Here is a 27,895-nt window from a genome sequence, read left to right on the forward strand (position 1 = left end):
CTGAGACAACTCTATGTAACATTACCCTTGGTTGGGGGTGTAGGGAAATTTGATTAGCTGTGAATCATGTAGATAATATTGGAACGGATGTTCAAATGAAGCCCAAATCAGCTGAGCATGGTGGCACATGCCTTTAGTCTCAGCACTTGGGAGGCAGAGACCAGAGGATCTCTGTGAGTTCAAGATCAGTCAGGACTACAGATGGGAGATGTCATTCTGTAAATATGTTTCTCATACTGGTTAATGAATAAAGCACTGTTGGCCAATAGGAAAACAAGAGAGGAGGGACTAGGAGACAAGGAGGAAAGAAGAAGGAGGAGTCAAGATGGAGAGACTGGGAAACCAGACGCTGGCCTCACTCCCCAGTAAGATGAGGCGACGTGGAAATACTAGATTAATAGAAATGGGTTAATACTTAAGACAGAGCTAGCCGATAAAAAACAAGTACCTGGCCAACAGCATTATATCTAATACAGAGTCTTAGTGTGTTATTTAGGGCTGGGACAAGACCAGCGGCTGGTGGAAAAACCTGCTCCTTACAGACTACAGAGAGATCCTTTCTCAAACACAAGTCAAAAGAAGCCAAACCAACTGCTTAGAGAGCTCATGTTTCCAGGACCTGATGGATCCTACTATAGAAAGCCTTGACGTTTAAAGAAACTGTTTCCTCTGACTTTCTAAGACAGTCTTGCCTGATAGCACAGAGTGGTGTGTTACTTCACTGTAGAACTCAAGGAAGTTTTTAACTTTCTTTTTTCCTTGAGACAGAGCATCACTTTGTAGCCTTGGCTGGCCAAGGACTATGTCAACTAGATTGGCCTCAAACTCAGAGACCCACCTGCCTCTGCCTCCTGCTGGAATCAAAGACATGGCTACCCTACCTAGTGGCTTTGCATTTTTGATTCTCCTACCTTGGCCTCTAGTGCTGGGATTATAGATGTGTGCCATTATTTCAGGCTTGATGTTTTTGTTTTGTTTTAAATTTTATCCTGAGACTGAAGAGATGATTCAGTGGTTAAGAGCACTGATTGTTCTACCAGAGGACCTGAATTTGATCCCAGCATCCAGATGGTTGCTGTCTGTAATTCTAGTCCTGGGGGATTCAAAACTCTTAATTAATGCCTCTGAAGGCACTGAATATACATGGTACACAGACATATGCAGGCAAAACACCCATACACATAAAGATTAAGAAAAAATACCCTTTGGATAAAAAAGATCTGGGTAATGCCCTCACCTTTTACATTTTGAATAACTAGAGAAAACAGGAAATGTTTGTTAGTATTCAGGCATCTGTACTGGCCTGCCCTTGGGGTTCTGACAGGATACACCCTCAGCTGCAGCCACTAAGAGCACCACCTGTGCACATTCACTACTATGTTCCCTTTTAAAAGGGCCCTGCCCACCTCCCTGTCCCCCTCTGCTTCCCTGCCTGTCTATACTGTCCTCCCCCACCCCATCCTACCTCCCATTTTCTCTTCGGCAGCTCCTGTCCTCAGAAGTCGGTCTCCCTTCCTCCCCCCTTTCCCATTCCTTTTCCTGATTTAAAACAACAAAAACAACTTCATGTGAGCTGTCACATGGCATCTTTTTCTCTGGTGCCACTTTTTTTTTTTTTTAGTTACAGGTGTTCAATGAGTCACATTTCTGTGTGACTGGTTATGTACTACTTTCTTTATAAAATGGTTTTAGTCTTCATTAAAATTGATTACGTTATCTCTTCAGCCTGAAAAATATTTTCTGGTGATTTTGTTTGGGCTGATATAGAAGTTGGTTTCAGTCATTATTCAGTTTTATTGAATGCATTGTTTAGAAAGGATGGAAAGGAGGACTATTTAAAAATGTGTTGCCTTGTCTTGGTAGTGTGTCAGCGGCATCTGTTGCTGCAGCCTCAATGTTGTTGCACCATATGTCGGAAGCTGTCTTTGTGGGGCTCAAAGGGAACCAGCCAAGCAGCCCCAAGTTCATACCTGAGTGGGTGGGGGTGTGTGGGTGAGGGAAAGGCTAGCTATAAATGATAAAGACAAAGAATAAAATCAGGAGGGCAGATTCAGTTAATACTAAATTGTCAGTAGTTTATTTTTCACCACTCTTGTTTATATACCTTAACCAAAAAGGGGAACAGACTTTTCTTCCTCCTTATTCTAAGGGTTCAGTAACCACACCTTAAATTAAATTTCTTGTTCCCTAGCTTTGAGGATCAGAAGTAGGTAGTCAACCTCAGATTCAGGTCTGTTGTCATTTAGAATAAGGCAGACAAACACCCTATTATAGCCACATCTTTGACCTTTAGGTCTAATGACTTGCTGAGGACAGTTTTGAACTCTCTGCTCTAAAGCCAAGATGGAGTGCAGCCATCTTGTGACAGTGGTGCACAGCTTTAATCCCAGCACTTGGTAGGCAGAGGCAGGTGGATCTCTGTGAGTTCAAGGCCAGCTAGGGCTATTACACTGTCTCAAAAACACACAAACCCCAAAACAAACCAACAAACTTTAGGGCCCAAAAGATAGCTCTGTAGGTATTGGTGGCATCTACTACAAAAGTCTGGTAACCTGACTTTGCTCCTGTGAACCTATGTAAAGGTCAAAAGAGAGAACCAACTCCATAAAGTTGTGTTCTGACCTCCACATACAAACTTAGCACACCCACTCCTGCCACACCTAAACATAGTACACACATGTTAATAATAAATGAAAATAATGATTAAAAAAATATACTTTATAGCCATCGTGGTGGTTCATGCTTGTAATCACACTTGGTAGGAAGAAGCAGATGGATCTCTCAATTGAGGCTCACACAGTGAATTCCAGACCATCCGGGCCCTATCCCCAAAACCAGAATAATTGATAACAACAATAAAACACCTTTAGAAACTTCTATTATAGTGTGGTGATATTTGTTTATGATTTAACAATGCTTGCTTGAAGGTCACAGTGCAGAGCTAGCCACACTAGCCATAGAGGCTAGGCATTGGTGGCAACACCTTTAATCCCAGCCCTCAGGAGACAGAGGCAGATGGATCTCATTAGTTCAAGGCTACGCTGGGCTACATGAACTTGATCCATTCAGTCTAATAGGGAAACAGTCAAATGGTGATGGCTCACACCTTTAATCCCAGCACCAAGGAGGTGGAGATAGGGATATGGCTGGGTGGAAAGATGAATATTGTGATGAGAAAAATAAAGACCCCAACTAAGCAAGGGATTCCTGACTCTAGGCTATAAAGACAGGAAGTCATGAGCAGGTCCCACAAGAGGGGAGCCTGAGCTCCCCACCCTATTGTCTTTTAAGAAACCTGTGAACCTGTTGTAAATCCCCCAGACCCTAGGATGTGTTAATCAACCCTGCCTGAGCAGACCAACAGTTAAGGCTCCTTTGCTAAATATAAATACCCTTTGTCTTGCAGTTACCTTGTATGGAAACTTTGTAACCTTAGTCACTAAGAAATCTCTATACCTATGGAAACCTTATGACATGAGATTAGGGGTCTAACGACCCCCTTCCTGTTCTTTGCTCTTTAAAAATGCCTTGCATTTGTAGTTTGGGACGTCTATTCTTCCAACAGAATGAGGTTCCAGCTAGCTGGTTTTTTGAAATAAACACATTCTTGTGTTTGCATTCAGGCAGCACTGGCTCCTTGAAGCTTTGGGGGGGGGTGGTCTCTTGGTGGGCACAACAAATATAAGGCAGGGCAGTCAGTCTGAGGAAACAGTCTAAGGACAGAATTGCCGCTTTGGTCTTAGCATTGGTGGAGGTAAGAACTCTAGGGGCTGGCCACTATCCTTCTCTGATCCTTCAGCTTTCACACCGATAGCTGAGAATTCATACTACATTATATGAATAGATTTGCTAGGGATTAAACCCAGAGCCTCAGGCTTTATCTCAGATGGAAGACAAGTTTTGAGGAAAGTATTGGGAAATGCCATGCTATTGTAGAGTCCTTCAAGAACTCTATCTAGCACTTTATATGCCAGCTTTCCAGACACCATGGTAGCACACTGATGTTGATGAAATGATTGACAAAGAGTACCTTGGCACTTATATGAGCCACATGTGTGCCTATATACATGTTGTCAGGGCCCCAAGCAGAAACCTAGGTTAAGAAGAGCAAGTCTAAGAACATTTAGGTTGCTAAGTCTTTTGGATGCTAAGATTCTGAAACCATCTTACTCCATTGTTGCTCAGCTGCTGTGATGCTTGAGTTATCTCACCACTGTGCACTGAAAGTTTGAGCTCCATCAGAATACTAACTTCACTGGGCCTGGGTTTTAGATGAGGGCTTCACTGACTTAAGCTCTTAAGAAGGTAGAGCCCCTTCCCCCTCTGTACTGTTGGGCTCTTTGTGAGTTGACAGCCCTTGATACAGATCCAAGGCCCTGCCTCCACTTCCAACCTCGGTCATTTTCATAGCATGATACACCCCTACCCCCTCTTCTGCCAAAAATCCATCCACATAGTCTGTGGGACTAGGAAGGCTATTGATGCCAGTCAACCCACACAAAGCATGACTAATGGAGTTTTACCCAGCAGAGATGCTTTTACACATTTGGACTCCTTTCCAGGACCCTCACAGAGTTGCTCTCTTGCAACATACTCCACTCCCGTGCGGTTCAAGTGATTTATTGATGTCTCCGCTAACCTTGCTACCCTTTCAGTATGTTTCAGCCATCACAAGTTCTTAAACCCATTCCCTACCAGTGGCGCTATCGCTAATTCCTCCTGTCTGCCAAAATGTCCTTAGCCAGCCTCGTTTTTCTTCAGCTCTTCCACTTTGGCAATATAGATCCTCATGGCATCCATCTTGGACATCCCTTTGTTCACATTCCATGCCTCCCATTTGGCCTTTGCTTTCACATCTGTGGCTGGAGGGACAGGGATGTTACAGTCGCCCAGGGTGGCCTGTTTGTAGAAGCTGTACACCAGCAGTTTCTCCTGATCGCTCACGGGACCCTTCAGCTGCTTGAGCGAAGCACAAGCCATTTCAAACTCCACTTGGCTCATTGGGTGCTGTGTGTACCTCTCTGTTCCAAGGGATACCTGGTACTAGAAGAGAGTTGGGAATAAGCAAAGCAGATGATTATTAGGCCCTGGAAAGAAAGGACAAAGACATAATGTGTGGGAAGGACACAGGACGTTTGTGTGTGTGTTTGAAAAAGTACAAGTTGCAGACCAGGAATCCATTCGATTGGCCCTGTGCTGCGCAACTGTCCTTCAGAGTTATAAAGGCACCTTTATATGAGAGCTGAAAAGTGACGCTGCTGTTGCCTGTAGAAAGAAGACAGTACAGCCTGAAAAGCATTTGGGCATTTCTGTGTGTCTCTGAGGCTGGACGGGGAGCCCCGTGGATCCGCTGCTGGTTAGTGGGCAGCCCGGGGAAGGCCATTCGGTGGGGGTGAATCGTGGGCGGGGACTGCCCGCGGTTCCTGGGTGAGGGGTCTGGACTAAGGGATTGGATCTCCTGGCCCCAAGAGAACTGTGATTCAGCAAGGAGCCTGTCTACGTACCTGAGGGAGACTGCTGGGAAGCCTAGGGCCGAGAGGGGGCGCTGTGGGCTTGGGCGGCCTTGACCCGCGCGCCTGTTGAGGAGGACGGAGGACGCGTGCGCACCGAGCGGCAGCCGGCCAGCGGAGTACCGCACGGAAGCCCAGACGAGCTGAGGGCGGGCGGGGCCTGTGACGCGCCTGTGGCGCCGCCCTTTGTGCCGTGGCGGGACGGCGCGTTCGCGGCCTCGGGGTAGGAGGGGCGGTCTAGCCCGGCCGCCAGCTTCGCCGCCATGGACCTAGGTGGGTTCGCGTCTCCCTACTCCGGCCAGGTGTCGGGCCGCGTCCGGCAGAGCCCCTCCAGAGTGGGCCGAGGCCCTGTGCTCCTCCACTGGTGCTCTCCGGAGCCGACTCTGGAGGCCGGGGGCTCTGAGGAGTTCTGGGGGACTCGAGGCCGGTCTCCAGCCCGCAGCCCGGCCTCGTGTTGGTCCTCCTCGGTCCCTCCTCCGCCTCTTGGTCTCTTCCCATTAGAAAACGGCGGGCGAATGTAGCCTTGGATCCCCTGAAAGTGTACCGGGCTACTGCACATGTTTCGGAAATGCCGGGCTGGGAGGGACGGACGTCCGGGCCGTTCTTCCTTATTGGGTGACTGCCTAGTCAGTGAACAAGTTTGTTAGCAGGTCTGGTCCACAAAGCAGAGATGCTGATACTGCCTTCCTCCCAGAGGCTTGGAGTTACTTTGAGACCACGTGCATAACTGGGCGCCTTGTGGGGATTTGTGCACAGCGGTGCCTCGCAGCCCTCGCTTGCGGGCGAGGGTTGAGGCAGCTGAGATGGTACTTTTTGAATTCGAATGCTGTTTGGAGTCTCTTAGGCGAGGTCTGGAAGAGCGGCGTTGATAGGAATCTGTGGCTATCTGCCAAGCCTCCCCACCCTGCTAGGTGTGCTCTTTAGAGGGTAAGACGGGGAGGCTGTCCCGGGAGGTAATCCAAGATTTGCAAATAATAAGCTATGGAGAAATGTTTTTGTCCCTAACCAGCTCTTTAGGTAGTTTCATGCCCCGCGGCTGTCAAGAGCTCTGCCATGGCTTGACTCTGCTGACTCAGACACTGTGCACAAATTGTATCTGGGCCTCGAGGTTTCCATCTCTAAAACAGGAATGATAATTCTCAAGATGGTCAAATGGTTTTGTAGGTGTAAAGCTGGGTGTGGAGGCTTATGTCTAACTAGCACTCTAGAGGCAGGCACAGGAGGCTCTCAAGAGTTCTAGGCCAGCCTGCTCTATACAGTTTCAAGCCAGTCCTGGCTGCATAACAAGATCCTATCTAAGGGGGAAAATGTATGCCATCAAGCCCATTGTCTACCAGAGTAAGCATTCACTTCCTAACACCAGCTACTGATAAGCCTTTCAGTTTCCCTTAGCTATTAACTGAGTCTGGGACTTTGTCGAGCCACATGTACACAGTGTCTAAAAGTCTCATGTTTGTCGCCAGACATCTGCTTGACTAAGTTGATAAATGCAATAAAATTCAATGTACAGTCTTGAGGGAATGGTGTTGGGGGCAAGCAGAACAACCTGAGCCAGAAAGAACCCTGCCACAGCAATCTAGCTCTAGCCTTCTGCTGCTGTGGAAGCCAGGGTGCATTGCCTTCAGGCCTGGGTTTAGTAGGAGTACTGATCCTTAACCTTTTATGGGGGTGTGTGTATATGTGTAAATAGTTACTGGCCAAGAGATTCATTAGTTCCCTGGAGTTAGGATTTTCCCCCCCTGGGGGTAAGGGAGGTTTGAGACAGGGTGTCACAATGTACCTTGGCTGGCCACATAGAAATCTGCCTCCCTAGTGCTAGGATTAGAAGCATGAGCCACCACAACTGGCTCTGGAGTTAGTATTTTTGTTGTTGACTCTGGCCTATGAGAATGGGAAGATGTGTTCCTTGGAGCATGGGGGACTGAGCATGAGGGAAGGAAGGGTTAGGCATCTCTGGGAATGGGTGGGGGTTGTCAGGAACAGTGACTGTGACCAGTTAATTGTTACACCTTTTTTAAAAAATAAATTATAAAAAAATTTTATTTTATTAACATTGATGTGAGGGTTCCAGATCCCCTGGAACTAGAGTTACAGAAGGTTGCAAGCCCGGGTTCTCTGGAAGAGCAGCCAGTGCTCTTAACCTGCTGAGCCATCTCTCCAGTCCCCAGTTGTTAAACTCTTTATTTTAGTTTCTAGGCCAAATTAAACACTTTGATAAAGACCTGTGCCCTTTTGTTTCTGCATTGGAGGAGACTGGGCCTGCCAACAATTGAACATTTAAATCGGGTTCTCTGTGGTCTGATTATTTTTGAGATAGTAACCTTCCATTCTCCAATCCCTGAAAGGTGTTTTGAGAAGGTAGTAGTACCAAAGTAGTTCCAAAAGTATGATTAGTGTATGATGTGTGTCATGTGGTTTTCATAGTTACACCATTGAAGATAACAGTTTCGTGTTTGCAAACAGACAGTAATGTATAGAGTCATGTTTTTGGATGACTGGCTAGGATTTAAATCCATTGTCCACTTAAACTACCTACCATATTGTCTTTCTTTAAATGTCTCTATCAGTTCTTAGCTCAGTGAATGAATGTTTTCCGGGTTCCTGCCACAGAGCCAGAACCTTAGTAGCATGTCTTTTTTGAATGGAAGAAACTGCTGGATGAACTTTTTCCCTGTGAGGCCCGAATGTTGAAACCTGTTAGCAGGAGTATGTTTAGGAAGAAGGAAGGCAGGGCTGGGGATACAGCTCAGTGGTAGAGTGCTTGCCTGGTATATATATGCAAGGCTCTAGGCTCAAAAGCAAAGGCTCAGCTAGGTGTGGGGCATGCCTTTAATCCTGGCACTCAGGAAGCAAAGGCAGGCAGTTCATAGTGAGACCCTGTCTCAACAACAAAACTGAAATAAAACAATAAGCAACCCCCCCTCCAAAGAAATAAAGGCTTCTCATCACCTAGTGTTGGGCCTTCCATGTGAGTCTTCACACATCACAGAGCTCAGGTTTTGTTTTGTAATTATTACATTCTGTATGTGTATGAATGGGTACCATCACTGGAGGTCAGAAGACAGTTGTAGGAGTTGGTTCTCTCTTGCTGTATTAGGACTAGGGGTCAAACTCAGGTCATCAGGCTTGGTGTAGATCGTCACTGAGCCATGTCACTGACCTTTGTCATGTCTTCTAATGCATACTTTGTGGCACTGTCCTCCAGTGCTGTTCCCACTGTAACCTCAGCAACCAGCTTTCTTCCTCACACTTTGTGGAGGGATCTTAGTCACTTTCTTGGTTTCTATAAACTTGTCTGTGTTGGCACTGTCTGTACTTAAATTAGGCCTTTTCTGCTTAACTCATTGCCATTCATTTCTGAAAGACATTACTAAATATTCTACCTCAGACTCCAGGTAACCAAAACTGAACTTGTATTCCTCCCTTTAAGCCCGTCCTGGGTGGCTGGAGAGAACTCAGTGGTTAAGAACACATAAGGTTCTTGTAGAGGACTGGAGTTTAGTTCCCAGCAGTCATACCAGGTGGCTCTTAATCACCTGTAACGCCAACTCCAGAGGATCCAGATAATTAAAGTAAATATAAAATACTTAAACTTAGAAGCCTGTTCTGAATCCCTCTTGGCCTGTTCCCAGTGGTACCATTGTTTTGATTGCCAGGCTAGAGATCTTGGAAACTGGATTTTATTCTTCAGCCAAGTCTGTATGACCCCATCCCTTCGGGAGCTCTTACTAACCATGCCTTCTTCCTCTCCTGTTGATGTCAAGATCTTATTAACCTTGATGATAGGCAACCAGTGGCTCTGTTTCTTTCTCTTAGCCACTGCTTACCATTCTGAAAACTTCATTAACTCTTGGCTTCTCTGTGCAGGACCCTTAAATATCTGTGAGGAAATGACTATTCTGCATGGGGGCTTTTTGATGGCTGAGCAGCTGTTCCACCCCAAAGCCCTGGAACAGTTGACCAAGTCTGACTGGGAATATGTGGGACAGCCCATTGTGGAGGCTTTAAAGGAGATCTCCTCAGCTACAGCTCATTCCCAGCCATTTGCCTGGAAGAAGAAAGCACTGATCATCATCTGGGCCAAGGTTCTTCAGCCCTCCCCGGTCAGCCCTTCTGACACTGATACTCGGTGGCAGGAAGATGTGTTCTTCTCAGTGGGCAACATGATCCCTACCATCAACCACACGGTCCTTTTTGAGCTGCTTAAGTCTCTAGAAGCGTCTGGACTCTTTATTCAGCTCCTAATGGCCCTTCCTACCACCATCTGCCGCTCAGAGCTACAGAACTTTCTGGAACATATGACTATTGACACTTCTTCCAAGGATGTATCTTTCTTTCTGGATGTCTGGTGGGAAATGATGAAGCACAAGGGTGATCAGCAGGACCCCTTGCTTTCCCAGTTCAGGACAATGGCCCATAAATACTTGCCATCTTCAGATGAGTTTTCCCATCCTCCAAAGAGGTTTAAGTCTGACCCAGATGTGGGTCCCACCATGCCACTGTTGGCCATGCTGCTTAATGGGCTGAAACAAATCCAAAAGAGAATCCTGTGCCTTGGGATGAAGTGTTGTGCATTAGCTAACTTGGCTGACATGCTGAGTGTGTTTGCACTGATGGAGGATGACCCCCAGGAGGTATCTGCCACCATGTACCTAGACAAACTAGCAACAGTGATCTCTGTATGGAATTCAGACACCCGGAACCCATACCATCAACAGGCCCTGGCTGACAAAGTAAAGGAGGCAGAGCGGGACGTGAGCCTCACCTCACTAACCAAACTCCCCAGCGAGACTGTTTTCATGGGGTTTGAGCTTATGTACAACCTGCTGCAGGAGTGGGGTGCAGAACTGCAGGACATGCTCAACAGCAGTCAGGGGACAAATTATGACACCTACCGGCTGTGTGAGAGTCTGACTTCCTTCAGCCAGAACTTAAAGCTCTACCTGGATACTGCCAGCATGTCGAAGGAGGAGAGGCAGGTGGTCTGTGAACTGGCTGAGTGTGTCAGGGACTTCCTGAGAAAAACCAGCAGAGTGCTGAATGACAGGGGCCTCGAGGACATCACTGCCTCCATTGCCATGGCCATCATTGAGCAGAAGATGGACCGGTACATGGAAATGTGCTACATTTTTGCTTCTGAGAAGAAGTGGGCCTTTTCAGATGAATGGGTTGCCTGCCTGGTTAACAACAGGTCTCTTTTCAGAGAACCAGACTTGGTCTTGAGTCTGCTGGAAACAGTGATAGAAGTCATCAATTCTAACAGGGTTATCCCCCAGCCTCAGATCAAGCAGGTGATCTGCTTGACCTTGGAATGCTATGCAGACCTCTCCCTACCAGACAAAAATAAAGTCCTTTCTGGAGTCCTACATTGTTGGGGGCCAAAGGGCCTCTCAGACAGGTTATCTGCTTACTTGGAGAGTTTTCAGGAAGACCTCAACACAACATTTAACCAGCTGGCACAGAGCACCTCTGAACAGGGCCTGGCTAAAGCAGTGTCCTCTGTGGCCCGCCTGGTGATCTTATACCCAGAAGTTGTGGTAAAGAAGATGTGCAGCATAGCTGTGACCAATCTTGGCACTCATAGGTTCCTGGCTCAGATTCTCACTGCCTTCCCTGCCCTGAAGTTCACAGAAACACAAGGGCCAAAGCCACATACCAGTTTCATGGTGTCTTGCCTCAAAGAAACTGTCTGGACAAAGTTCTCTACACCCAAAGAAGAGAAGCAGTTTCTGGAACTGGTGAGCTGCCTGATGAATCCTGTGAAACCACAGGGGGTTCCAGTTGCTGCTCTTCTGGAGCCTGATGAGGTGCTGAAGGAGTTTGTCTTGCCATTCTTGATGCTAGATATGGAGGAGGTAGGCCTGAGTCTGAAGCTCTTCCTCCAGACCCTTGAAGCCAATGCAGGCTTGGAGGAGTATTGGCTGCAAACCTGCTCCCCATTCCCACTGCTCTTCAGCTTGTGCCGGCTCCTGGACAGCTTCAGCAAGTTTTGGCAGCTCCCCCGGGAGAAGCGCTGTCTCACTCTGGACAGCAAGGATCTTGTGACCCATATTCTGGAGCTCCTCTGTGAGATTGTGCTGGCTAATGTAGAGACCTTCTCTCCAGACACCTGGGCCAAGTCCCTGTCCTGGCTCCACCGCAAATTAGACCACCTAGACTGGACTGTGGGCCTGAGACTGAAGAACTTCTTTGAAGGACACTTTAAGTGTGAGGTGCCGGCCACCCTTTTTGAGATATGTAAGCTCTCTGAGACCCAGTGGACCTCACAGGCCCATGAAGGGTATGGGCCTGGCACAGGGCTTCTCGCCTGGATGGAGTGCTGCTCCATTTCCCGCAGTGTCTCTGAAGAGATGCTCTCCCTTTTGGTGGTAGATGTGGGCAATCCTGAGGAGGTCAGATTGTTTAGCAAGGGCTTTCTGGTGGCCCTAGTACAAGTCATGCCTTGGTGTAGTCCCCAGGAATGGCAGTATCTTCAACAGCTGACCAGGAAGCTTTTGGAGAAACAGCTCCTTCATGTCCCTTACAGCCTAGAGTATATTCAGTTTGTTCCTCTGCTCAACCTGAGGCCCTTTGCTCAGGAGCTCCAACTCTCCATTCTCTCCTTGAGAGCTTTCCAGTTTCTCTGCAGTCAGAGCTGTTGTAACTGGCTTCCTATGGACGGTTGGAGCCATGTGGTCAAACTCCTCTGTGGCAATTTGACCAGTATACTGGATGCAGTCAGGTTGATACAGACAGTGGACCCTTGGGCCCAGGGACAAGAAGGGGACCTGACTCAGGAAACCTTGTTTGTGTATACCCAGATGTTCTGTCATGTTCTGCATATCATGGCCATGCTCCCCCAGGAGGTCTGTGAGCCCTTGTATGTGCTGGCCTTGGAAATCCTTACTTGCTATGAAACCCTAAGCAAGACCAACCCTTCTGTCAGCTCCTTGCTCCAGAAGGTTGATGAGCAGCGCTTCCTAAAGTCTATTGCTAAGAACATTAGCCCTGAGGAGAGGCGCCAAACCCTGCTACAGAAGATCAACAACTTCTGACCCATGGAGGGCAGGGAAAAAAGCTATCCCTCCAACATGGTGTTCTTCAGAGCCTAGAGCTGAGAACAAACGTCACCGTTAATGGGAGAAAGTACACACGATGAAAGGGATACATTACAAGAGCACTGTAAAGAAAATAGTTTCTTAGGGACTTGTCACATACTACTACAATAAAACTCTTTTGAGTTTCATCTTGTCTTGAGCCTTTCTCAGAAGTTTGGACTTAAATAAGCTCCAAAGTTAGGGTTAGGTAATCTTTAAGATCAAGTCAAGCCAGTGGGGCAGGTGTGGGAGTGCACACCAGTAACATCAGCCTTTGGAGATGGCTGAGGGTGGCAGCCTGGACTACACAGTGAGATCCGAAAGTTAAAAAAAGAAAAACAAGCCCAGCTGGGGAGGAACATGTTTGTAACTGAAATTCTCCACCCACATTTGGCAGTAAGCCCAAAGCTGGAGCTACCTAGTAGAGGAAAAAATAAAATAAAACACAAGGTTGTATGTTCTTTTCACTGAGGCCTCTTGGAGTCTTTTAGCTAGGGTTGGTAGCAGTACATACCTATAATCTCAGCATTTGGGTGGCTGAAGTAGAAGGGTCATAAATTCAAGGCCAGCCAGGGCTGTTAGCAAACATTTTAGTATTTCATCCCTTTTCCAAGGTTATCCCGACAAAGGGCACATGTGGGAAAGGGGCTCATGTGGCACTGGTTGTGGCTTGTGTGCCAGAGAGGCCTGTACTTTTGTCAGAGGGTTGAACAAAGAAACACTGTTAAGGGGTAGTAACCAGCATACCCAGGAGGGACAGTGCTAAGCCAGCACTGGTGAACAGCTGACACCCTGGAGGAGGGATGTAATTACTGTCTGCCTGGAGTGGCATCTTGGTTTTGATGAATGAATGGCAGAGGTAACAATGCATGCAGAAACATAAAATGAAAGTGTAAGGTTTCTAGGGTAGTATTACATAACTGCAGAACCTGTTAGCTTAGGGAGGTGTCATTTAGGGGATGAGAGAAAAGGTCCCATCACCTCATTTAAAGTGGTTTACTGCTTTTCTCCCACCTAAAGTAAACTAACTGTTCTGTGGTCAACAGGCAGGCTTCTGCCCTCCCAACTTATAATTGGGATTCACCAGAGGAAGACAGACCTGAAGCTATACGTGAACACTGAGCTTGAACTCTGGGCACTTCGGCGAATCCTTTGGTACTTGAACCAACATGTTGGACTAAGGTATGAGTAAGACCTGCCTGGAAGTCAGTCACATTCCATGATCAGACTAGGAACTACCCCACATAGCATTCAGTTAAACTGAGTCTCAGGATGTTGGAAGGAGTCAGTGCCAATGCACTTAACCAATAATAAACAGAATTTAGTGCAATTTAATTACCATATGAATGACTTATGGATACACTAACAAACAAAAGACAAAACAGCATTTTTGGGTTTTTTTTTTTTTTTTTTTTTTTTTAAATGGCACCTATTAAAGACTGAAATTCAAAACTTGGAGACATAATCCTCCAGTCCTTTAAAAGTCCGTGGACAGTGAATTATAAGGCACCTGTAGTGTTTTTGCTGTCACCTAAAAGAAGTGCCAGCAGGTCCTCTCAAACCCAGCCTGTTGTGAGGGAGATCAGTGCTACACCACTGCACACAGCTACCACACTGGTCCACAGGACATGCTCTGGCCAGCGTGGCTGCCCTCATGTTCTCTAGTCTTCTGTGGCTAACTGGCTACTTTAACACAGAAATGGGTCTCTCCAGGAAGCGCTAGAGGCGGTGGCCTGGATGAGATCTCAAGGGTCGGAGTGCAGACATCTGTATCCATTTTGAATGAAAAGGGCAGTGTCAGAGTAGGATGACCCAGTAAACCACTACAGAAGCCATCACTCCACTTTGCCCTTGGAGTTCTAGGCCAGCTTTCTGTGTGGACACAAAGAACACTGGGTATGAGAGGCTAGGCTAAAAAGGGAATAGTGTTAGTGACTGTTTAAAACAAGCTCACATTTGTGCTATTGGTCTTTATACCAAGTCAGCCTGCAGAGATGCTGGCCTCTGCTGGCCTCCTGACCTACTCAAGTGCTTCAGGTTCTCAGCCCTGCCTCTTGCCCATTGTCATTGAGCCCTTCTGACTAGAGGTCAGTAGGATGAGAGTTCATTGTTGATACTCAGTTGAGAGGACCAGCGGCTGTCTAGTAAACAGTAAAAGACTATACACTCACAATGGTTTTCTGAGTGTTGGGAAAATGACACTACTTCAAGAACCAAGCTGTCACTTGCTTCTGGCCCAGTATTATGGATATTGCCCTGAGTGGGGATAGCAGTGCTTCACCTCCCAGAGCTCTTGTCATAGCTTGACCCAAGGAAGGCTCCTCAGGCTTGCATTAAAGCTACTTTGCTGCAGTGGAGGTTTGACAGTATCCAAGTTATCTCCAGGGGGGAAAAAGTGCTTTTGCAAAAGGAGCAGTTAGAAGGGGGAGGTAATGGGGATTCTTAAAAAGAATACCTCAAATCCAGAGGCTTATCAATATCTAGAAAAAAGCAACCCAGGCACAATTTGGTCCTTGGAATACTGAGTAGAGGAGGCAGTTAGTGTGAGTGCCTGACTCCTGAGAGTAATTAACCATCCTTTTTGGCTTTGGCAGTGTCAAAGAGCCGGGCTGCCTTCTTGCACAGCAGTGAGAACCAGTAGAGCTGGGGAGAGATGAGGATGGCATTGGCCACATTGCAGTGCAAAGGAATATTAAATGGCACTCGGAGCAGGCTTAGTCCTTTGTGTTGGCCATAGGACCAGTACATGAAGGGAAAAAGAAGGATCCGGCAGAACAGAAAGGTGGACAGCGTGAGGATTCCATTGACTTTATAAAGGAGGGTATGCTGCTGCTTTAGCTGCAAGACAAAAGGTAGGAGAATGCCAGGTCATCAAGAGGATGGGTCATCAGGTACAGAACCCAGGCTCACTACAGTCAAGCAGGTTCTTGTAGGAGTCAAGGCCTATGGTGCTAAATTGGTACTTGGACACAGACACACACAGACACAAAAGCAGGTGTATAGGCCTGTGCATGTGATTTTGGAGGTCAGAAGATGTTAGGTGCCATCCTTTCACTCTCTGGGGACAGGGGCTCTTATTGAACCCAGAGCTCACCTTTATAGATCACTTGCTTCTGGCCCAGTATTATGGATGTTACCCTGAGTAAGTGGAGGGAGATAACACTGCTTTGCTGCAGCAAGCTGTCTTGCCCACTGAGCTGTCTCCTCGGCCATCATATACATCCTCATGACTTTACCAGAAATGATGCTGAGTTTGACCTAAGCCACCACCCCCATTATCCTTATAAATGTATAAGAACAATTGATTATATTAGGAAACTAATGCAACAATTTGGGTGGGTAGTGGGTGCGTGCGTGCAACTTGGGTCAGATCAAAAGTCTCATCCACCTGGTTTGGATGATGACATAACATGTGAAAAGGTCTCCTGTCCTAGCAGTAAGATCTTTCCAGACTCCAGTCTCCAAAGGCAGCATAAGATCTGTTCCCTCCCACTCACATCTGCTGTTTTCACTCACACACCTGAATCAGAACTCTGCCCAGCGACACAAATGGAGTACTCAGTTCTGCTGTGAAGATGCAGCCAACAAAGAAGTCTCCAAGTTCTCCCCGGAGTTTCTGCAGAGAGAAGAAAAGAGACTGAGATGTGGAGGCTAAGAAACCCCCAGAAGGAAAATCCTAACTAGGGCTATAGGGAAATGATACCCATGGGACCCTGAAAGGAGAACATGTTAACAGCAAGTGGCCTTCCAGTTAATATCCTGTTGCTTCCCTGGCAGTTACTTGGGGAGGATCTAAAGACAAATGGAGATGGGCTCACTGAGTCCTATAGCAGGCTTCATCTGATTTTAGTGACAATAGGGAGGAACTCTGGAGCCTGCGCCTGTGTGTCAAAGGCATTGGGCCTGTTCAAACTAAAAAACAAGTATGTGCTAGAAGACAAAGTACTCACCAAATGAAGTACCTTCTTTTTTCTTCCTAAAATAGCAGCCTACCGAGTGGAACAACTTGCTCAGTAACACTGGGATAAGAAAACTTGGAGCAAAAGAGATGGCTTGGCTGGTAAAGGCAATAGCCTAGAAGCCTGACGACCCCCTATACCACTTTTAGGACCCATATAGTAGAAGGAGAACTGACTCTTCCAAGTTATTGCTTAACTTCCACATGTGTGCCTACACACACACACACACATATATAGACACACACACACAAATAAGAAAATAGGATGCTGGATGTGGTAGTGCATGGATGTGGTAGTGCATGCTTTCAATCTCAGTATTCAGAGATAGAAAGACTAAGAATAGCCTGGTCTCCATAATGAGACCCTATCTCAAAAAACTAAACAAACAGGGCTGGAAGGATGGCTCAGTGATTAATAGCACTTGCTACTTTTCCAGAGGATGAGTTTGGTTCCTAGCATCCATGTCAGGCATTTGAGAACTACCTGAATCTCTAGCTCCAAGGGATCTGATGCCACTTCTGACCTCCACGGGTACTTAAACATCCATTTAAGTAAGATAAATAATCTCTAAAATAAATAATGTTGAAGCCCATTGGTGGTACCAGCCTATAATTCCAGCTACATGGGAAGCTGAGATAGGGGGACTATAAGTTCAAGGCCAACCTGAGCAACTTAGACTATTCCAAAAAATAGAGCTGGGGTACAGTTGAGTGGTAGGCTGCTTTCCTAGTATGAGTGAGGTGCTAGTTTAACTTCTGGTACTGAAGAAATAAAATAAAAATCAGGACTGGAAATAGCTCAGGAGATAAGAGCACTTCCAGAGGACCCAGGTTCAATTCACATCAACTATATGGTAGCTCAAACCATCAGTAACTCCAGTTCCAAGGAATCCAACAGTTCTGGCCTTTGTAGCCTCCCTGCAAGCAAGTAGTAACGGACATACATGCAGGCAAAAATACCCATATACATACAATAAAAACAAATCTTTTAAACAGTAACAATGCTGGCCAGGAGTCACATTTCAGGCGGTATGGCTTTCTTCCAGTACTTCCATCAAAGACAGAACCCAATGAAGTATAGCAAGAGGGCATCCATGGTACAAGAGAGAAGAGGGCTCTCCAACTCTTAAGGAATGAACAAGGCACTTGGTTTAGTGACGGAGTGGTTGAGTGAGGCTGCTGTCCTGAGAGGCCATACCTGTGAAACAGGTACAAGGACAAACAGGATGACTGCATGATGTGTGACCATTAGGCGGTTTTCAATCAGGAAGTTTCGGAAAATGGTGGCCCATCTGAGTTTCTGGTCTCTTGTTCGGCACCATTCGCAGAGGTACATGGCATAGCAGTCATAGATCATGTATGGAATCAAAAACCAGACATATTCTCTGGCAAGCCAGTGCCTAAAAGAAAGCATAGGGACAGCCTCTTAAAATAACCATGGATGTCAGCCAGGTGGTGGTGGTGCACACTTTTAATCCCAGCACTTAGGAGGTAGAGGCAGGCAGATCTCTCTGAGTTAAAGGCCAGCCTGGCCTACAGAGTGAGTTCCAGGACAGCCAGAGCTTACTGGCTGTACTGTCCTTACTGGCTCTCTTCAGTTCTGTTCTCAATCAGCTATTATTACTTTGAATATAGTGAAGAGACTGTTAAGGAGAGTATCTCTAAATTACAAAGCAAATTCATGAGGCTCAAGGATAAAAAGCAGGAATTCATTCTGCCTGTATACACAAGTAGTTTAACTATTTGCCTGGCTCAGCTACTTATCTACAGTAGACTTCGAACATTTTGATAGAAACTGACTTTGATGGAGATAAACTTCCAAATGATTCAGCAGCTCCACCAAGGAACTGGTTTGGAAGGTGTTCTAAATCACAAGTCCAACCTTTCCAGTTTAACTCCTCAGTTGCTCAATAGTTGGGAGTTTCGCAGTTTAACTTCTACATCTACACATTCTCTCTTGCTTCTGGATGCCCTACTGTAGACAGTTTGTAGGAAGCACCCTGGCCATGTTATTTCCTTATCTATGGTTAACTCTGGGTTCCATTCATTCATAAAAATGTCTGGGACCAGCTAGATGGCCTAGTGGGTAAGATGCTTGCCTGATGATCCCTAAGTTCAATCCTTAGGACCCACATGGTGGAACGAGAGAATCCCTGCTAGTTGTTTTCTGACCCCCACAAGTACAACATGGTTTGTATATGCACATGTGTGCACACAAACTAAATAAATTTACTTTAAACATTTCTTAAAGTATGTCTAGAAATGGGCCTAGTCTTCAAGGACCGTCACAGCTACAAAATACCAAGAGAGGCTGGAAACAAAATGTCCACTTCATTGGCTGATTTGGGGCATATATTGTGTTCCTATTAACTTGCCCAGTAGGAGTGAAACATTTGATGAGCCAAAATGATGGTTTACTGTTCTAGCATACACAGAAAGAACTGTGCCTGCACTGACCAACATCACACAAAGACTTCATATAAAGGAACATTTAAATTGGAATCTGTCCTATGCTGAGGAGGATTAGATTCACTTAGTAAATTTTTGAGCAACTGTGTTAGAAGAGGAAACTCACTGTACAGTTCTCAAACTACCTAACAGTCAGGCTACAGGCAGTGCTTGTGAAGCACTCTGTTCCCCATAGAGTCTAAATCCATGTCTAGGATCCAATCTGTACTTTTCACCTTGTCTCAGGTGACTTCCCGAGGAGCAGCACCCAGAATCTAGAGAGGCTGCCATGTGAGAGTCTGTTCCTGAATTAGCTCTGTGTTTATCACAGCACAATTCAATTAAAAAAGAATGGAATAGAAGTAAATAAATAATAATGGCACATGTAGTACACTTGTAGGCAAACTGACTTGCCAGCTTCATTCAGGGCCAAAAGATCCAAGACCTACTCTAATGCCCATTGATGGACTCATTGCTTCTTAGAGTAATTTCAAATAAAATAACTACCAAGAGCCAGGTGGTGGTGGCACACGCCTTTAATCCCAACACTTGAGAGGCAGAGGCAGGTGGATTTCTGTGAGTTTGAGGCCAGCCTGGTGTACAGAGAGAGTTCCAGGACAGTCAGGGCTGTTATACAGAGAAAACCTGTCTCAAAAAACAAGAACAAAAAACTATCAAGAGGAGTCATGGTGCCCCACATCTTAAATCCTAGCACTGAGGAGGCAGAGGCAGGCAGATCTCAGTGAGTTCAAGGCCAATCCAAACTACAAGAGACCCTACCTCAAGAGAAGAGACATGAGAGGAAAACCGAGAAATGGTGACTGGTGACAGCATGATCAAACCCAAGTATCTCCCAGGTCACCATGAGAGTCTTGTCCTCTCTGATTCCTCTTCCAGCAGAGAAACAAGACTTTGCAGGGTGGAAAATCAGGAAAGGCCACCCAACTTTCTCTGAATGTCTGCCTGCCACTCTTTAGCTTCTCTGGAAGAAAGAGTGGTTCAAAGAGCCAATTGGGAAGATGAATAATAAATAAAAACATCTTGGTGTGGTGGTATATATATCTGTTATTCTGCCCTTGGAAGACAGGTGGAGGAGGATTGCCACAAGTTCCCGGCTACTCAGGTCTACAGATAAAACAAAGCAACACCACTACCCATGTAAACAGCCCATTCTGGTCTTAGTTTATTTGTCTCACTGAAGCGCCACAGAGGTCCATTTTCTGGCCTGACTTTGAGCACAAACTTGTCAGTTTTCTGAAGGCACCAGAAACCTCATTATCTTGAGCAAAAGAAAAGCAAGAGCGGCATCTGCAGGGAAAGGGAGGTGGACTTCTGCTGTCAATAGAAGGGGCTGGCTGCAGTCACTGCTATTATCAATGCTAAAGAATGTTCCAGAGGGAGAACCCAGTGAAGGCATTTAAAAGAACCAAAAGCCATACTCCTGCTTATAAAGAGGGACAGTCGGACCACACTGTCCTCTAACAGGACACTCTTTAGTCACACCGAGACTCTTGCTCTCTAGCATTTCACCGAGACTCTTGCTCTCTAGCATTTTTCCGCATTCCCTTTGGTTCTCCTAAGATGGGATGTTGGAAGCAGCGAGAGGAAGGCATTAATTAAGGTGCACAGGTTGTCCCACCAAGCAGTCACATACATCATAGCATGACAAAGAATAGGCCTTTAAAGCCACTAAAATGTGAAAACGTTGTGGGGGGAGCGATCCCTCAGCCGGTGTATTTGTACTTAGATGTCCCCTGGGATGGGACATTACCTGTCTGAGACCACGTTGCTGCAGGAGCAGATGATGATGAGCCCCGCCCCGGTGGCCAGCACTGCCTGCACCGAGGACACCAGCCTGAGGTGGGACACAGAAGAGAAACCAAAGAAAGCACTTTTACTCCAGGACTGTGGACAGCACAAAGCCCCACTCTCCAACCTGCCCCTCCCGTGCAACCATGGCGTCGCGATGCCCTGAGCGGCCTTCACGACCAGACCCGCCCCGCACCGAGGGACGCTTCCTGTCGCCCCCTTTCCGCCCGCAGGCCTGAAGCGGAGGGCAGCGCCCCGCCAGAGCGGGCGGCCCAGCCCGCGGTACCTGGTGCCGACCGTCAGGCAGTCGTCGTCGGTCCATCCCGGCCGCGAGCGGCGCAGCGCCCAAGTGCTGAGCGCAAAGAGCCCCGGGAAGAAGAGCGCGCCGCTGGCCAGCGTCAGCAGCATGGGTGCGGGTGCGAGTGCGGCCGCTCGCTGCGCAGCGTGTTTGAGGCTGGCGGCTCGGTGGCGCGGCCCGCTCTCCCTATTTCTAACCTCCGCCCGCCCCGCCCGGCCGCAGCCACTCGGGCCCCGCCAGCACTGGCCGCCAGCCCGCGGCGCTCCGCCGCGTGACCAACGCGCGGTCCGGGATAGGCGCGGGCCGAAGCTGGGGCGGGGTCTAGCAGCGAGTCTGCCGAGTCCCCTGTCTGTCACGACGGGCGCGTGCAGGGGCCTCCCTGCAGGACGTGCACCCGGGCGCGATGCGCGCCACGGAGCCCACCTCTCTGGCCGGAGGATCGGATGGGTTGTGGCCTTATGCTTTCCAAAGGAAGTCCTTCCTAAATGGCCTTCCTGCCCATCAGGGAGTGGCTTCTCCGGAATCGCCAAGAAGGCTTGAAATTGTGCGTTCCCTCCATCCCTGCTGTGATATTTGTAGACCTCTTGGCTTTGGGTCAACTGTACTGAAGATGATACCGTGTCCTTATTTAACAGTTCTTGGGCTAGATGATTCCACTTTCGCTTAGCATCTTGAAACTCGCATGACAAGTTCAGTCGTTTAGGTATCTCTGACTCTTAGAAGAGAAACTGCTTTGATTTGTAGCTTCTAACTTAAATGTGTGAATGTGTGGGAAGGAGCGGGTGGGAAGGTGAGTGCTAGGATTCATGAATGCCTAGGACAATAGAAAGGTATTACAGGTCTCTTCAAATCACCAGCATGAAAAATGCTATCCAAAGTCTCGTTAGAGAGGTTTGGCAGGAACAGCTGAGCTCAGCCTCTCTCAGCTGGGCCACGATTTCCTTGGTTTTGGAATGAGGAAGAAGCTGAATACAAAGCCGTTCAAGGCTTTTCCAACTATTAATTGTTGTAATACTGGGACCTCTATAAAATAAGTTGCAGATGGTTTCTGCCAGATGCCAATAAATTAACATTACACCATTAGCTAATGGTGTAAAAATATAGCAACCATAGCTTTTGCTTGTTTCAATTTATATATAATTGATTAATGAGTCTGAGATTTTCTTAGCTTTAAAAGATAATTTCCCCTTTTACTATTATTTTTACTATTACTGAGTTGTGATTATTTGGGAGAGGACATCTCTTCATATCACCCTACATGTTGCTAATGTGAATTTAGTTGACATTAAAGTAACAAGCTCAAAGAGAATCGGGGCTTTCATTCACTTTGGGCAGGCTGCACCTCTGCTTCCCCAGTTCACACCTAACATAAATGATAAATGGGATCAGGGTGTCTTCACAAATAAGACTCTTATGTAAACAAAGAACATCTGTCTGTAAACTTTCTATTCTCTCCAAAAAACATCTGTCTGCATCCCACTTTCTGTTCCCTATCCATGCATTCTAGTCACCTCCAGCTCTTCCTGTGACAAGTGGTTCTAAGTCCTCCCTGCCTTGGCTAAGAAAGATCAGCAACAAGTAACAAGTATGCCAACAATGTCCATTGGTCAGGATCGTCCTCCACACAGAGCTAGCTGTCCACTGAACTCTTAAGATGCCTCCATGAAATGAATACAAAACAACAGATGTTTCATATATAGAAATAGAAGAAAAATCAGTTTCCAACATTGTGCCCAAAGGAGTCACCACAATGTTTAGATCAATTCACTATAAAGTCAACAAGAATTAATTTGAATTTGGCTTTCGGTGATCAAAGGGAAAATTATAAAACTGGACCAAAAGACCAAGCCCTAAGGGAAGGGGCTATAAACAAGAGAACAAATAAACAATTTTAAAATGCTGTTCATCCTTCAAAGGATTTTCCCCCCATGTTGTGTATCTAACCCAGAGTCTTGCACTTGTCAGGCATGTGCTCAACCACTGAGCTATACTCCATGCCCACTTCAAGCTTTGTCAAACATTTCCTCCTCCACAAAGGTTTCTGTGTTCTTCCAGGCAAATTTGTAAATTTATTTTTTAATGGGCTTCCCCCCCCCCCTTAGACAGGGTCTTTCTAAAATGTAGCCCTGACTAGCCTGGAACTCTCTATGTAGACCAGGCTGGGCTCAAACTCAAGAGATATCTATCTGCTTCCACCTCTCCAGAGCTGTCTTTTTATTTTATATCCCAAATTAAGCCTGGCACCTTTCAAGGGTTCAATAAATGATATTTTTAAACTGTATGTTGAGAACTGTACTGTATGCTAGGCACCACAAAACAGTTTGTATGCATTAATTAAATCCTCAAACCACTTACTGTGTGAGAGAGGGGAGAGGGAGTGAGAGTCAGACTAGAGCAATTTAAAAATTACTCCAGGTCACATTGCTGGCAGCAGAGCTGGGATTGAGTTTAGTACTGGCTACCTTCAAGGTCAATGTGCTTAATGACTATACTGCTTTCAAACTTGATAATGGAGAGTAATACTCTTTCTCAATATGGTTTCAGAGTAATAACTACATAACTACTGTTCCTCATTGTTTACTTACAAGTTTGAGTGTTGGATATGGAGTTTATGGGCTCAAATGCTACTTTTAAAAATGTGCACATGTGTAGTGTATTTCTGTGTGTGTATGCATGCCCACATAACACATAGGCATGCAGCCAGAGGAAGTACAGAGTCATGCTCTATCACTGTCTGCTGTATTCCTTTGAGACAAGATCTCTCATTGAATCTAGAGTGAGGATGGCTCCCGTTTCCACCTCCAGCAGCCCCAGAGGTTAGATGTGTCCATAGCCACACCTGGCTTTCTGTGTGGGTACTGGGGATTCAAACTCAGGTCACCAATCTTGCACAGCAAGCACTCTTAGCCCCTGAGTTTTGCCCCCAGCCCTAATATTAACACTAAAAAGAAAACATATTATTAATTACTTCTTGTACACAAAGAAACCTCAGTGTGGATGGGAAACTGACTTGCCACCCTGTGAAATGAAAGGACTCCAGTTAAAACCTGGACCTCGGATTTGAGTTCTAGGGTTATTTCAACAGCTTCACACCACAGTGGTAGGATTTCTGAAGCTTACAATTTGCTGCTTGTATGGGTTTTCAGAGTGAAATTTGGGTCAGATGTGATGGTACACACCTGTAATCCTAGCTCTTGGGAAGCAGAGGCAGAAGGATTACAGTAAATTCAAGACAAGCCTGAGATACATAGCAAGTTCCAGGTGACCTGGGGCCATATACAAAACTCTGTTTCAAAAAAGCAAGGCTGAAACTTGGATACTAAGTTAAAGCTCCTTTATCACATTCACAGTCTCTATGGAGCTGGAGACACAGTTTGGTAAGATGTAAAGCACCTGTTGCATAATTTTAAGGACCTGAATCCTACCCTCATAACCCCTGTCAGACATCAACTATGCAGGCTGGTGAGCTTGAAGCCCCAGATCTGGAGAGGCAGGACAGATCCCTGGGACTTGCAGGACAATCAGAGATCCCTGGACCAATGGGAGAATCTATCTTAAAAACGCAAGCTGAAAGGCACTTGAATGACATTTGAGGTTGTCTTCTGGCTGACACAGACACACACAGACACACACACACACACACACACACACACACACAGAGAGAGAGAGAGAGAGAGAGAGAGAGAGAGAGGAGAGAGAGGAGAGAGGGGGAGTCTCACTCTTTGAACAGGAAATCCATAAAGATCTAGTTTGGGAGGGCCATGTGGGGAGTCTACCGCTGAAGTGTGTGGTCTTCCGTTTTGGATCTTCTAGGCCATTCCCCTAGGCTGCTAGCACATCATTGGCAGACAGGATACAGAAGAGATTCTCCCTATGACTGCTTCCCAGACATAAACTGAAAATATCTGTTTCCTTATGAACTGTTTGCAAATTCCCAGGTGACTACCATAATGTGCTGTGTGGGCTACTCCCCATCGTCAGAGAGATCAGCTTCCTGTCCAGGAAAATGCTCCTACAAGGAAACTATTGAGATTCACACACAAACATCTATATTTTGAAATCCAGAATGAGAACTTGGAGGCTTCATCCATTCATATACTTTTTTGTTGTTGTTGTTGTTTTGTTTTGTAGCCCTGGCTGTCCTGGAACTCACTCTGTGGCATCAAACTCTTAGAGATCCACCTGTTTCTGCCTCCTGAGTGCTGGGATTAAAGATGTGTGCTACACTACCTTCATATATCCTTTTAAAAGTCCTAATAGAGAACATGGGATCTTGAAGTCAGTTATTTTGTTTGGGATCCTATTTCTTTGTAGAAAGGAGCACCAGAGGATGAATTGATGGGAAGAGGTCAGGCGATAAAGATACAGGAAGATACAAGTTAGGCTGGAGAAATGGCTCAGTGGTTAAGAGCACACACTGCTCTTGCCGAGGACTGAGTTCAGTCCTACATAGAGCAGCTCACACCATCTGCAACTCCAGCTGCAGCTCTTTTGGCCTCTGAGGGCACCTGCCCTCACATGCACAAACACACACAAGTAAAAATAAATATATCTTTTATTGAGATACAAAAATAGTTTTGGGGAGTAAACCAAGATCTACCCCAACTCAAGGGCAAACAGACACAGAGTTAATGATCCACAGAATGACAATACAATAGCTAAGCAAGAGAAAAGGATGGAAGACATCAAGGAAGATGCAATGAGGCTTACAAAAAACGAAGAGGGTGACAGCCTTTGGTGGACCATTGTTTCCTTTAGGTGAACACCCACAAAAGCCACATGGCAGAAATGGAGGTGACTTGCCATTAGAGCTGAGGGTGTGGCTAGGAAGAAATTAATCACCTTCTCATAGTTTCTCCTGTACCCTGTACTCAACAAACACCAGATCAGCCTGTTGTTTGCACAGGTAGTGAGTGACTATCCAGGAAGAATTCATTGCAGAGAACCTGAATCCTACCCTGGCTTTGCAACTAATTCATAAACTGTGTGACATGGAGAAAGCACTTCAGTTCCACCATAACATAGAGGGGGGGGGTGTCTACCTGCTTCACAGGGTGTCTTGGACAATCACGTGAGTCACAAATCAAAACTCCGTGTTAAAGTATGTGCTGGTCACAACAAAGGGTTATTGTTCCTGGCTGCCTGAAGCAGCTCTCTGCTGTTAAATTCTCTGTTGTAGATATTCTGGTTTGAGTGTGGAATACCATGAGAGCTCTTATGTGGAAGGCATGGTACCCATGCAGTAATGTGGAGAGGTGGGGCTTTCAGCTCTGACCTCATCCAGGGATTAGTCCATTGATGGACTCAGAGCTTAATGGGAAGCTGGGTGTGTTGGGTGTGATGGGAACTTTAGGAGGCAGGGCTTAGGTTTAAGGTCACCATAAGGGTGTATTTTATCTGAGCGTGCTCTCTCTCTCCTCTCTTTCCCTCCCTCTCAGCATTCCCCTCCCCCCAAATGACCAGCTTTGTTCTGCTGTGTGTTCCCTGCCTCTCCACAAGCTCCAAACAGTGGTGCCCACTGACCATGAATGGAAACTCTGAAACTGTGAGCCAACCTGAATCCTTTAAAATTTGCCTTGACCTTTCTGGGGTTTTGCTTTTTTTTTTTTTTTTTTTTTTTTTAATAGTGACAGAAAGCTGACTAACATAATAAGCACCTGTTAGATTACAGATACCTTTGACTAGTCTTAACTAGCCTAAACCAGTTCCAGACTTCAGCTTTCCTGGGTTCTATCCTGGTCTATTTACAAAAGCAAACTGAGTTCTCTAGGAAGCATGGTCACACCCCAAGTACATGGTTTCTGCAAACAGTGTCCAGAGCCGCACACCACAGGACAGTCTTTGCTCTTGTGCACCGTGATACTGATCTTGTCAGTAAAATCGTAATTTACACAAAGAATTGATTATAAAGTGCCTGCCTTTGTGTATTTATTTTTGAGGACATTCACATACACGTTTCTTTTGTAAAAAGCAAAAGCATTAGATTGTAGGTCACAGTGACCTAAAAGCAAGTACTTCTAAATTCATGTTTTAAAACTATTCAAGGACATTGAGCTATTAGGGAAATTACCTTGAAAAGAGGAAAGCCAAAAAAATCCTTGTGCACAAATTCAGCTGCCTTCTGAGTAAGAAATAAAACCAAGATTTGATGTCTTCAATTCTCACAGGGAACTCCACAACAGGGTGATTGTTTGCTTAAGTCGGATGACTTTTGTACTGTTTTCTGATTATAAAGTGGATTGTATTAAACAAATAAAATATGCCCATAATAGATAATAATAATCAGAAATAATAATGCCATATTTTGATGGAATTCTCTGCAGTCACCTTCATTTTATTTATTTTATGTTTTGAGACAAAATTTCACTATGTTGCTCTGCCTGGTCTGGAACTCTCTATGTAGACCAGGTTGATTGCAAACTCTTAGAGATCTTCCTGCCTTTACCTCTCGAGTGCTGGGATTTAAATCAAGTGATAGGATTAAAGGCATGTGCTACCATGGTCAGCCAATGTTTGTATTTGATACAAATTTCATTAAAATGCTTTAAATTAGAATACTAATACTTGTAAGTAGTTCCAATGTTAAAATCTCACAAACTTCATTTTAATAAATCATAAGTAATTTGAAGTTTTAATTTAATTACTCTGTCTTATCTTTCAAAGAGAAGAGACTGCCTCCACTTTCCTTTTTTGTTGTTTTTAAAATAAGGTCTCACTATGTTTCCTTGTTTGTCTGGGAACTTATTATGTAGACCAGGTTAACCTCAAACTCTCCAAGATCCATCTGCCTTTATTT

At 45.9% G+C, this 27,895-nt stretch overlaps 3 protein-coding genes across 3 annotated transcripts; 1 reads left to right on the forward strand and 2 right to left on the reverse strand.

Annotated features, from left to right (window-relative positions):
* Positions 1–4,604: 4,604 nt before the first annotated feature.
* Positions 4,605–5,023, reverse strand: LOC127218896 (diazepam-binding inhibitor-like 5). Its single transcript, XM_051179976.1, has one exon. The coding sequence runs from the start codon at positions 4,999–5,001 to the stop codon at positions 4,738–4,740; it is 264 nt and encodes an 87-aa protein (XP_051035933.1). The 5' UTR covers positions 5,002–5,023; the 3' UTR covers positions 4,605–4,737.
* A 581-nt stretch (positions 5,024–5,604) lies between these two features.
* Gemin4 (gem nuclear organelle associated protein 4) lies at positions 5,605–13,220 on the forward strand. The gene is made up of 2 exons (XM_051179959.1): positions 5,605–5,783; positions 9,378–13,220. Exons 1-2 carry the CDS (start codon positions 5,774–5,776, stop codon positions 12,542–12,544), a joined length of 3,177 nt encoding a protein of 1,058 aa, XP_051035916.1. The 5' UTR covers positions 5,605–5,773; the 3' UTR covers positions 12,545–13,220.
* Positions 13,221–14,014: 794 nt separating this feature from the next.
* Tlcd3a (TLC domain containing 3A) lies at positions 14,015–21,316 on the reverse strand. Its single transcript, XM_051179979.1, has 5 exons — positions 21,088–21,316; positions 20,764–20,847; positions 17,743–17,944; positions 16,107–16,202; positions 14,015–15,424 (listed from the first exon to the last, which is right to left on the reverse strand). The coding sequence occupies exons 1-5, from the start codon at positions 21,207–21,209 to the stop codon at positions 15,155–15,157; spliced, it is 774 nt and encodes a 257-aa protein (XP_051035936.1). The 5' UTR covers positions 21,210–21,316; the 3' UTR covers positions 14,015–15,154.
* Between the last annotated feature and the right edge of the window lie 6,579 nt (positions 21,317–27,895).

Source organism: Phodopus roborovskii, unplaced genomic scaffold (genome assembly GCF_943737965.1).
Source record: "Phodopus roborovskii unplaced genomic scaffold, PHOROB, whole genome shotgun sequence".
Taxonomy (NCBI): Eukaryota; Metazoa; Chordata; class Mammalia; order Rodentia; family Cricetidae; genus Phodopus; species Phodopus roborovskii.

What these genes read in the sequence shown, in the direction of transcription:
- LOC127218896 (XM_051179976.1), bottom strand. Translation starts at nt 5,001, where the DNA reads ATGAGCCAAGTGGAGTTTGAAATGGCTTGTGCTTCGCTCAAGCAGCTG.
- Tlcd3a (XM_051179979.1), bottom strand. Translation starts at nt 21,209, where the DNA reads ATGCTGCTGACGCTGGCCAGCGGCGCGCTCTTCTTCCCGGGGCTCTTT. An exon ending in TGCCTGACGGTCGGCACCAG is followed by an intron (nt 20,848 to 21,087) that starts GTACCGCGGGCT and finishes GTCCCACCTCAG; the next exon opens with GCTGGTGTCCTCGGTGCAGG. An exon ending in AGCAACGTGGTCTCAGACAG is followed by an intron (nt 17,945 to 20,763) that starts GTAATGTCCCAT and finishes GCTTTCTTTTAG; the next exon opens with GCACTGGCTTGCCAGAGAAT.